Source organism: Colossoma macropomum, unplaced genomic scaffold, assembly GCF_904425465.1.
Source record: "Colossoma macropomum unplaced genomic scaffold, Colossoma_macropomum, whole genome shotgun sequence".
In the NCBI taxonomy this organism is placed as follows: Eukaryota; Metazoa; Chordata; class Actinopteri; order Characiformes; family Serrasalmidae; genus Colossoma; species Colossoma macropomum.
Window position 1 is genome coordinate 48,591,871 of NW_023494787.1, and position 12,411 is coordinate 48,604,281.

The window sequence follows — 12,411 nt, forward strand, 5'->3', positions numbered from 1 at the left end:
TTTTAGCGTCACTCCAAAAGTGTTTTGCTGCTAATGCTGCTCGCTTATTTACGGTACCTCTGTCTGTTTTCGCACATGTGCAGACTGAGAAATTGGAAAGAAATCAGAATAAGAGTTTACATGCACTGAGAAATCTGATTGCTGAGCTAAAATCCAGCTCTCTTTATCAGATTTCTAGACCTTACTCTGATCTAAGAAATTGGAGTGTGCTGTTTATATGACCATGTGAATTCACTCAGTATGTATTACTGTGAGCTATAAACACGAACAACTCTAACCGTGTAGCTGAACAGTGGGCAGCCATGTAGGACAGCAGGTGTGCAGAATCAGACTCACCTTTACGTGCATGCACATCACACGGGCATATAGACTCTACATGACATCTGAGGTTTCCTCTGTTTCTGAAGATTCTAAAAAGATTTGGGTGACTATTGACGTCTAGTGTTTGTTAGCTACATTAGCCACGTAGGTCCAGCGCTAAACTAAAGAAGCAAACTTCAGACTCCAAACACATCTTGGCTGATCGACTGTGTTTGGGATGACGGGAAGATTGAGTACATTTTATTTTTTGGCCAACTCTGGCTTTAAGGCCTCGCTGAACATAGGTGCATTATAGGCCACCGAGGCCAGACTAATACTGACTCTGACTGCAGCGATTTCACTGCCTTTCCAGCCCTCTGAGGGACAGACTTTATGACTGTCTCGCTGTGGCTCCCTCTCCGCAGTGACAGGCCCTTTTTTCCCCTCATAAACTGTCTAGCGTGATAGACACTCCAGAAGGAGAGACGGAGAGATGGAAAGGAAAGAGAGAGAGAGAGAGAGAGAGCACAAAAGAGAGCGAGAGAGCGAGAGTCGCCCCACCCTGAGGAGAAGAGAGAGAGGGAGGGAGGGAAGGAGAGAAGGGGGAGGGAGGGAGTAGAGTTACTGTACCATTCTGCATGGCCTCGTGTTTCCAGCGGGGGGCGCATTTGTCTGCTCGCTCTACAACAAATGGGAGAGGCACAATGTACTTCATTACACTGAAGTGCAGAGAGAGAAAGAGAAAGAGAGAGAGAGAGAGAGAAAGAGAGAGGGATGAGGAGATAGAGAGAGCAGAGAAAGAGAGAGAGAAAAATAGAGAGAAACAGATGAGAAGATAGAGAGATCAGAGAGAAAAGAGTGAAGACAGAGAGAAAAATAGAGAGAGAGAGAGAGACGAGAAAAACAGAGAGAAAAATAGAGAGGGAGACAGAGAGAGAGCAAGTGAGAGAGATGAGGAGACAGGAAAAGCATAGAGAGAAGAGAGAGAGAAAAATGCTAGAGAGATAGATGAGAAGATAGAGAGAGGAGAGAAAGAAGAGACAGAGAGAGGTGAGGAGAGAGAGAAAGCAGGGAGAGAAGAAAGAGAGAGAGAGATGAGGAGAGAGAGGAGAGAGAGAAAGAGAGAGATGAGGAGAGAGAGGAGAGAGAGAGAAAGAGAGAGATGAGGAGAGAGAGAGAGAGAGAGAGAGAGAGGGCAGCATGTGGCAAAGGAGAGGCTGGTTTCTATTCACTTCATTTGACAGTCATAGTTATCATTGAGCTCTAACCTCATCATATTACACACAGTTCCAGATCATGTAATCAGAATCACTGTTTATAAGAAGATTCAGACACAATGCAGCCATCCAGCCTCAGAAACAACAGGGAAAACAGTGTAAATACACCCATATTTAACACTTTGTCTTAAATATAGGGGCAAAATTGCCTCCTAAATAATAAGATAGTAAAAAAGTCATTCGAACTGAACTTTAAAAGAGATGTGTTAAAGGGAAACTCCACTTTTTTTTCAAAATGTCTGCACTGCTGTGGTATAAATAGTCATTCAGAGTGGTTTGGTGTGAAATGGTTCAGATCTCTTTACAGTGGTGGTGATAGGAACCAGGGGTCGCCATGACTACAACACAAACATTGACATTTTATTTACTATCCAAGACCACCAGTGACCCTACACGAGTCTTCTGAGCTTTATATGTAATGTTGATGACGGTCAGAGTTTTGTTGGCCCCGCCCACTGATGATGAAGTTATAAGGAGTGTTTCAGCCTGGACTGCTTTATGAATGAGGCAGCCAATCAGAATGCATTCTTAAAGGCACAGTCAGAAAAACAGACTGATTGATTCTAAGGTATAAAGAGAGGCTGGAAAATGGTTATGTAGAAATGAATTATGACATATGCAGACTATATAGAACCTTCTTGAAAATGGTTCTGTATAGCACCAAAAAGGGTTCTGCTATTGTTATGATGTCAAGCTTGTTTTCACCATGCAGAGAACCATTTAAGCCTGCAAAGTGTTCACGGATCTACACAGAACCACTGTCTTTACTAAAGAACCCTTCTTTGTTTTAAGAGTGTTACTAAGACAGATCCAGGTTTTGATGGAACCTGCAGAGCTTGTCTAAGGATGAGAAGAGCCTGTGTTTACTTCCTCAGCATTTCAGTCGGGTTCCTCACTGAGGAGGGACGGAAGCAAGGAACCTATTTACTGAGTTTAAACATGCTTTTGTATCAGAGGGCGGCGGCCGCTCTGAATGGCACCCAGAAGCATTGATCTCTTCGCCCGTGAGGCCTGTGAGACAGAGCTGAAGCTTCTGAGCTTTTATATGTGAATTCATTTTTTTTTTCCCATCTACCACTTTAAACAGTAATTACATTAAAAACTGAAATACATTGGTTTGTAAAATAAAAATGATTTGAAGTTTTAACACTTCAGCAGTGAATTCACAATCATTTCACGTAATAACCTTCCATGATGGAGCTTTCAAAGGTGGAAGTCTGGTTCCTATCACCACCACTGTGAACATCAAACCGCTCTGAATGACTTTGTTTACATTCTCAACCACATAATTATGAGCTTTAGCCCAGAGAACTCGGCGGTGTTTCTGGATGTTGTCAATATATAGCTTCCGCTTGGTGTAGCAGTGTCTTAACTTGAATTTGGCATCAAATTTGCAATTAGCGTATATTTACAAAATTCAATGAAGTTGATAAGGTAAAATATGAAATAGTTGTTTTCAGTTAAATACCTGTAAAGAGAGTATATAAATGACTTCTTTCTGATTTTATTTGCATTTTACCCACTGTTCCAGCTTTTTTTGGAATTGGGTTGGTAAATAAAGTGGCTATATTTGGAATAGCTGTTGTGACCCCTGGTACCTATCACTACCACTGTGGATTTTTATGCAGAAATTCCATGATATTGGTGGACTTCCCCTTTTACCACACAAAATTGCTTTTAATCAACACGTGTATAAATGTAGTGCATCAATATTTCACCATTTCTTATGTCTCAATGAAACTCGGCCCTCTTTTCAATATAATAGAAAAAACTGAATCTATATGCTGCATAATTTATAAGATTTTCTTTGGTCAATATTAAAAATGTAAAAATCTGTTCATAAAATATGAATGAATCTTAATTGCTAGACAAGCATTTTGTACAGTTCTTAAAATGAAGTCAAATGCGTTTGTGTATGAATTACCCCTTGATTTCAGTCAGTGAGCACAAAACCTGACCCAAAATACTTTCCTAGCCTGCAATTATCCAGAACAAGAGAACAAAAATGGCCTCCAAAGCCACGGCTACGCCACCAAGCATGTGTCTCTATAAAAGAGATGATACTCTAACCGCACTTAAGCATGAAATTTAGCTCTGAAATTCAAGATTAAATGCCAAAAGCAGATAAAGACCCAAAGGAGAAATACTGAGAAGTCAGAAGAGCGAAAGTAGCTGATAGATGTGGCATCATCAAAGCAGCCTAATGAAGCCCACCAGTCACTGCGGTACTGCCAGTGGACAATGACGGCTCTATTTACAAGGTTTCGCTTACATCATGTGTGGAAAGCTATTAAGCATTAAATGCATGCTTACTACTGAAGTGTTAAAGGGGAATTCCACCAAACTGTTGCAATGTCTGCATAATTAAATGGTTAAGATGTAAACAAAGTCAACCAGAGTGGTTAGATGTGAAAATCTCTGTTCTAGAGAAACTTACCAACTCAGAACTGTTGACAGGAGCATGTTTACCACTGTGTTAAATCACCTTTCCTTTAACACTGCTACCAAACCACACTGCTGAACGCATGTGGAGTGTCGTTTGGCCTCGTCTTGCTGAAACAAGACATCCTTGAAAAAAGGACGTCCTTGCAGGGACATCCTTGAAAATGACGTCATCTAGATGTTGCTCCAAAATGTGTAAGTACCCCTCAGCATTAATGGAAGCTTCACGGATGTGCAAGTCACTATCACTAAGACTAACACACCTGCATACAATGACAGACGCTGGCTTTTCAATTTTATGCTGGTAACAATTGGGATGGTCCTTTTCCCTTTTTGCACTGGAGAACAGGACGTCCATTATTTCCAAAAAAACAATCTGCAAGGTGGACTTATTTGACCACAGCACACGTTTCCACTTTGTGTCAGTATATCTCAGATAAGCTTTAGCCCAGAGAAGTCGGCGGTGTTTCTGGATGTTGTTGATATATGGCTTCTGCTTGGTGTCTTAACTTGAATTTGATGTGATGTGTCACAGGCATCAAATTTGCAATTAGTATGCAGTTACAAAAATCAATAAAGTTGATAAGGTAAAATATTAATCTCTTCTTTGTGATGTTTTCAGTTAAATACCAGTAAAAGAGAGTATATAAATCACTGCTTTCTGATTTTATTTGCATCTTACCTACTGTTTCAACTTTTTTTGGAATTGGGTTGGTAAATAAAGTGGCTATATTTATATATATTATAAAAAAATCTGATCTGGTAAGTTTCTCGACAAAGGAGCATTTCATACCAAACCACTCAGAATAAGTCTGTTTACATCTCAACCACTGAATAATTTCGATTTTTTTTTAAACATCAGTGGAATTCCCCTTTAATGTCTGTGAACATATGTTTGAGTCAGTGCTCTCCTGGTGAGATCAGAGATCCTTAATCCAGTCTTCAGAGACCCTGAGCCAAGTCCACATTTCTGTTCTATCCCATTTACAATGCTCCTGATTCAGAGCGTCAAGGCCAGTTAACCCTACCAGGTCCCTCATGGTGTTTATGCCTTGAAACGCCTCTCATTTCTCATTAACATTAACATTATTAACATAAGCAGAGAAGTGGAAAGTGCAGAATCGAAACTTTCAATCCACACCACATTTGCGTTTGTAAGTAGAAGAGGAGATATTTTGTTATGAATTGAATTTAATGAAAAGCTATTGTTATGTGTACAGTCTTGTTTAGCGAAACGAAAAATATATTTTACATTTTTGCCATGATTTTGTCAATAAACACACAGAAGCAGGTCAGAAAAGTAGACTCAATCCTATCAATTAAAAATTAAAATTGAATGTAAATGTACAAAACTGAGTCAGTGAACACCATTTATTTCATTTCCAGTCAAAACAGCCATTAAATACTAAATATGATATCACATTTTTCAGTATTCATGTCCACCTTTTTTTACAGTTTACACTGTTCCCAGAAGATACTTTTTAGAAATCTGTAGGAAAGATTTTCCACACAAGTTCAGTCTTAGAAGCTGGTTGATCATTTTCTGCAGTAATCAAACATTCAGTGGTGTTGAGGTCTGGACTCTGGGGTGGTCAGTCCATCGTTCAGCTTCTTTGTTTGATGTGTCCGTCTCCTTTTCTCAGTGAGGTTCTTCTTGACAGCTACACATCCTTTCAGATCCACAGCGCTGAGTCGTCTTCTCACAGTGGAAGGATGGACAGAAACACCTGTGGATGTTTTCAGATCTGAAGCAGCTTGATTTTCTCCTCTCTCTCAGAGATGAAAGCTTTAAGTGCTGTTTATCTGATGGGGGCAGTTTTGGTGTCTACCAGCTCTTCCAGGTGGTTGTTAGGGGTCTTATTTTCTCCAGTTTTGGAAACTGTTTTTCACTTTAAGTTGCTATTTTCTTTATGCAAGTGGATTATCTTACATCTAATCTCAGAAGCATATTGTGACAAATAACTTGTCCTTAATGGCTGTTTTGACTGGAAATTAATGAAGGGTGACTCTGACTTTTGCACAACACTGTAATTGCACAGTAATTAATTACCTAATTATGTATTATGTAATTACATATTAATTAACTGCATACGCAAATAACTATGCAATGTGCATTAGACATAGTAAAACGACAATAATAACTCTAGATTTCAAGGTTTAAATGTTAATTTCCTGGCTCAGAATATTGGACAGAACAAAACTGTGGCCCAGCTTAGGGTCCCTGAGAACCTGATAGAGAACCTCTGGCACAGATGGGGAGCTGACGGATCGCTTACCTGACATACTGCTGCGGATCAGGGCCTAAACGTCATTCTCACGTCGCTCACGGACTCCTCGATATCTGTCAGCGCCAAGAGAGCAGGAAAAAAGGTCACTGAGATCAAACAGGGTTTGATAAAAAAGTATGACATACTATTTAAACATTGCTAAAGCTTCAAAACGTTCACTTCCCAGCATCTACGGTTCACATACGCTGATCAGACATAACATTATGACCACCTCCTTGTTTCTACACTCATTGTCCATTTTATCAGCTCCACTTACTATATAGGTGCACTTTGTAGTTCTACAGTTACAGACTGTAGTCCATCTGTTTCTCTGCATACTTTGTTAGCCCCCTCTTACCCTGTTCTTCAGTGGTCAGGACCCCCATGGACCCTCACAGAGCAGGTAGTATTTGGGTGGTGGATCATTCTCAGCACTGCAGTAACACTGACGTGGTGGTGGTGTGTTAGTGTGTGTTGTGCTGGTCTGAGTGGATCAGACACAGCAGTGCTGCTGGAGTTTTTAAACACTGTGTCCACTCTCTGTCCACTCTATTAGACACTCCTACCTTGTCAGTCCACCTTGTAGATGTAAAGTCAGAGATGATAGCTCATCTGCTGCTGCACAGTTTGTGGTCATCCTCTAGTCCTTCATCAGTGGTCACAGGACGCTGCCCACAGGACACTGTTGGCTGGATGTTTTTGGTTGGTGGACTATTCTCAGTCCAGCAGTGACACTGAGGTGTTTAAAAACTCCGGCAGCACTGCTGTGTCTGATCCACTCAGACCAGCACAACACACACTAACACACCACCACCACGTCAGTGTTACTGCAGTGCTGAGAATGACCCACCACCCAAATACTACCTGCTCTGTGAGGGTCCATGGGGGTCCTGACCACTGAAGAACAGGGTAAGAGGGGGCTAACAAAGTATGCAGAGAAACAGATGGACTACAGTCTGTAACTGTAGAACTACAAAGTGACCCTATATAGTAAGTGGAGCTGATAAAATGGACAATGAGCGTAGAAACAAGGAGGTGGTCATAATGTTGATGGCTGATCTCTGTATAGCTGTCCAAAGAAAAATATGTATCTCCAAAATAATAACTTTGTAATGTTCTTGTAATGTAAGTTAATGTAAAGAGGCTTTTTAAGTGATTATGGGACATTTTTGTTGGTCCATTCATCATGATTTTTTCACACAATATAAAGCGCAGCTGCTGGGGTCAAATGTAGAAAAAAATCAACAAAAATAGAGATACATGTTTTGCTTTGGACAGCGATGATTTAATAACTACACTGCAAAACCGGTAATGACACAACAACAAACACATTCACACATGATCTCCCATTCAGCTTATAGCACTTTAGCCCCTCTTTCCTGCTGACATTCACACTCATTCATTTTTTCATAGATGTTTAGCCTGGATTGATTTTTGAACAAGCCACAATCCAGAGCATCCAATCAGAACACAGCTCATTTACATATGTCAGTCTTAAAGGCACAGAAACAAAAATAACTCATTTAATCCTAAAATATAAAGACAGGTTGGAAATAGTCAAGTAAACATGAATTGTGACTGTTTTTGGGCTGGATTACTCAACAGAGATTAAGCCTAGTCATGGATTATATTTGGTCCCATTTTATTTGGACAGCCCCCAATAAATTATCTACTGATGTTCTAATTATTAACAAACTATCTGTTGAAACTCAGTTGACTGAAGTTAGTATTAGAACCTAGGGTTAAGATATTTAGTTGAATGTAAGTTAAATGGAACATAAGCGTCTATAGTGGGCTATCCAAATAAAGTGGGACCAAATATAATCCATTTTTCTTTCAATGGGAAATCTCAGAATCCAGTGTAGTCTAGGACTAGGCTTAATCTCTGTCTCAGAAACTCTATCTAACAGAAAGAAGATAAAATAAAGTAAAAAGTACATCATCATCATCATCATCATCACGTGTTGTTCTGAGACCATCATCATCATGTGTTGCTCCGAGACCATCGTCATCATCATCATGTGTTGTTCTGAGACCATCATGATCACATGTTGTTCTGAGATCATCATCATCATCATCACCACGTGTTGTTCTGAGACCATCATCATGTGTTGTTCTGAGACCATCATCATCATCATGTGCTGTTCTGAGACCATCATCATCATCACATGTTGTTCTGAGACCATCATCATCATCACGTGTGTTGTTCTGAGACCAGCATCATCATCACATGTTGTTCTGAGACCATCATCATCATGTGTGTTGTTCTGAGACCATCATCATCATCATCATCATGTGTGTTGTTCTGAGACCAGCATCATCATCATCATCACGTGTTGTTCTGAGACCATCATCATCATCATCATCATCACTTGTGTCGTTCTGAGACCATCTTCATCATCATGTGTTATTCTGAGACCAGCATCATCATAATTTGTTGTTCTGAGACCATCATCTTCATCATCATCACATGTGTTGTTCTGAGACCATCATCATCATCATCATCATCATCACGTGTTGTTCTGAGACCATCATCATCATGTGTTGTTCTGAGACCATAATCATCACGTGTGTTGTTCTGAGACCATCATCATCATCATCATCACGTGTTGTTCTGAGACCATCATCATCATTATGTGTGTTGTTCTGAGACCATCATCATCATCATGTGTTGCTCTGAGACCATCATCATCATTATGTGTGTTGTTCTGAGACCATCATCATCAACATTATGTGTGTTGTTCTGAGACCATCATCATCATGTGTTTTGTTCTAAGACCATCATCTTCATCATCATTATGTGTTGTTCTGAGACCATCATCATCATGTGTGTTGTTCTGAGTATATCATTAACATTATGTGTTGTTCTAAGACCATCATCATCATCATCATCATCATCAAGTGTGTTGTTCTGAGTCTATTATTAACATTATGTGTGTTGTTCTGAGACCATCATCATCATCATGTGTTGTTCTGAGACCATCATCATCACGTGTTGTTCTGAGACCATCATCACATGTGTGTTGTTCTGAGGTCATCAGCATTTTGTGATGCTCTGAGACCATCATCAACATTATGTGTGTTGTTCTGAGACCATCATCATCATGTGTTTTGTTCTAAGACCATCATCTTCATCATCATTATGTGTTGTTCTGAGACCATCATCATCATGTGTGTTGTTCTGAGTATATCATTAACATTATGTGTTGTTCTAAGACCATCATCATCATCATCATCATCATCAAGTGTGTTGTTCTGAGTCTATTATTAACATTATGTGTGTTGTTCTGAGACCATCATCATCATCATGTGTTGTTCTGAGACCATCATCATCACGTGTTGTTCTGAGACCATCATCACATGTGTGTTGTTCTGAGGTCATCAGCATTTTGTGATGCTCTGAGACCATCATCATCATCATGATGTGTGTTGTTCTGAGACCATCATCATACGAAACCCACAAATAACTAACTGTACAACTAACAATAACTACTGCATGTAATTCTGCCCACCTTGCACTGCTTGATACCTGGGTCCTCTCCAGTGAGGTTCACACCAGTGAAGCCTGTGGGGCAGAGAGACAGACAGACAGGGAGAAAGTAAGAGTGAGAGTCAGGTTAACTCAAACGCTCCTTATTTGGTTTACACATGAGAAACAGTAGATGGCTTCACCAAGGAGAAGGAAACAAACACACAAACAATCTGAGGGCCTAATCGTATCAAACTCATATTACCTTCACACATGGACCACAACAGTGCTATTCAATCTCATTCAGCTCTTCCAGGCCTCGTAGCACTTACAGGTGAAAGCAACCTGAAATTCAGTTTCCTTATTCAGAGATTACATAAAATAGAATTATTTTTATCAGGCCGGATTGACTGAAGAGCTTAAGGAGCTTCGGCAGTTTGGCGGAAGTCTCAAAACAAGAGTCTAAAGCTTTTCTTTCAGTAACACATTTCCACACTGAAGGTGAGAGAGAGGGCAACGTTCTTTATGACAGGCTTTAAAGGATAGTTCAGCAAAAATCTATCATAACTTTCTCTAAATATTCACTCAATATCTCAAAAGAATTATTATTTTTCTATTTTCCTATCTTCAAAATGTGCTGTGAGTAACTACATTTCTGGAAAATAATTTATTTTTGTATAAAAATTCATTACTGCAAGAGACCAAGTCAATATTTTGAGAAAATACAGTTATTTTGAGATACAAGGTCAGTATTTTTAGGAAATACGTATTTTTTTCTGAGATAATAAAAATATTTCAAAAGATAAGTCATTATTTAAAGATACTAAGTCAACATCTTTGTCAATACTTTAGTCTATATTTATAGGTAACAGTGTGTCATACAGTGTGCTATACCATGCTACCTGGTGGGGTACATATTAGCTTTCATTACCTGTTAGCTACATTAGCTTCGCAGCTCCAGGGCTAAAACTAAAGAAGCAAACCTCAGACATCAAACAGGTCTTGACTGACCGACTACATTCGGGGTACAGAAGGACAACTGTGCACATTTGAGTTTGGGCTAAACTATCCCTTTTAAGGTGGGCGGGGTTGTGATGCTGTGATGCTGATGCTAAAAATGGCAGTGTGTCTACAGGAACAGAAGAGCCCTGTTCTTCTCCTTTTTACGCTCCTATTTAAGCCGTTTAATAGAACCATACTGGGCTTTTTCAGAGCTGCGGAATAAGGAAGCTGGTAAAACTGCTCTTTTTGAAAGAAGGACCTAAAGTGTGAAGCTGTTTTGGAGCGTTTAGCACAAAAGTTATGGTCTTGTGACTCAGTCTGTGTCAGAATGGTGCCAGTGTAATAGGGGCTGAGGAGAAAGTCAAAGTTGGTACAATCCTATACTTCACTGCTTTTTCCATTTATAGCTGCTTCTGGTTCAGTGTTTAGTTAGTTTGGCAGATTGCCGCTCATGTTCTGCAGATAATCTGCCTCTATAAACTGACAGTCCTGGTTCAGATTGGCTGAGATGCATTCAAAGTCATAAAATATATTAAACACCACCTCAGAAAAAATGAATTCAGTATTAATGCGGCTAGTTATTAAAAACCCTTCTGCTGTTTATCTTTAACTTTTATGTTATTCACACATAGCGAGTGTGTAGATGGGACCAGCCAGCTTCATACTAAATAAATGGCCTGACACTGTTCTAAACATGGGCTACGTAAGAACCCTGCTTTGTTAAAACTTATTTACAAACAATTAGAACTTAATTGATCAATCGGATAGATAACTAACTGCCTAGCAGGCTGAATTTTACCCAAATCTCTCATAGGCTTCAATTTTTTGTGTTTTTGGTAGATAAATAGTATAAAACCCAGGATGGGAAAACAAATGTGTGACACTGTTAGTTCTGTGCTAGCATAACAGGAAATCCCATAGAGGTTACATTTAAAACCTACTCATAAAGTGAAGATTCCTATATTAAGCAATGTCATATATATGTCATCTTGATACCCAAAGCATGGCTGAGGTGGTAAAATTCCAGAATCAATGCTAAACCTAAACCTAGCCCTAACTTCAGTCCTAAACCTACACCTAAACCTAGCCCTAACTTCAGTGCTAAACCTACACCTAATTCTAAACCTAAACTTATCCTCAGCCCTAAACCTAACCCTACTCCTGAATCTAACCCTAACCTTAACTTCAGCCCATAACCTACACCTACTCCTAAACCAAAGCCTAACCTTAACTTCAGCTCTAAACCTACTTCTAAACCTAACCCTAAACTTATCTTCAACAGTAAACCTACATCTACTCCTAAACCTAACCCTAACTTCAGCCCTAAACCTACACCTACTCCTAAGCCTAATCTTAACTTTATCCTCAACACGAAACCTACACCTACTCCTAAACCTAACCCTAACTTCAGCCCTAAACCTTCACCTAGTCCTAAACCTAACCCTAACTTCAGCCCTAAACCTTCACCTACTCCTAAACCTAACCCTAACTTCAGCCCTAAACCTTCACCTAGTCCTAAACCTAACCCTAACTTCAGCCCTAAACCTACATCTACTCCTAAACCTAACCCTAACTTCAGCCCTAAACCTTCACCTAGTCCTAAACCTAACCCTAACTTCAGCCCTAAACCTACATCTACTCCTAAACCTAACCC

At 39.7% G+C, this 12,411-nt stretch overlaps 1 protein-coding gene across 5 annotated transcripts in view; it reads right to left on the minus strand.

The window, feature by feature from the left end:
- Positions 1 to 12,411, minus strand: part of thrb (thyroid hormone receptor beta) — a 224,827-nt gene that overhangs the window by 36,648 nt on the left and 175,768 nt on the right. For all 5 annotated transcript variants that reach the window (XM_036567673.1, XM_036567669.1, XM_036567670.1 and 2 more), the window contains 3 exons: positions 9,799 to 9,851; positions 6,296 to 6,360; positions 931 to 981 (listed from right to left, as the gene is read on the minus strand). In XM_036567673.1, coding sequence (XP_036423566.1) covers positions 931 to 981; positions 6,296 to 6,302 — 58 coding nt within the window. In that variant the 5' untranslated portion in view covers positions 6,303 to 6,360; positions 9,799 to 9,851. The remainder of the gene's footprint in view (positions 1 to 930; positions 982 to 6,295; positions 6,361 to 9,798; positions 9,852 to 12,411) is intronic.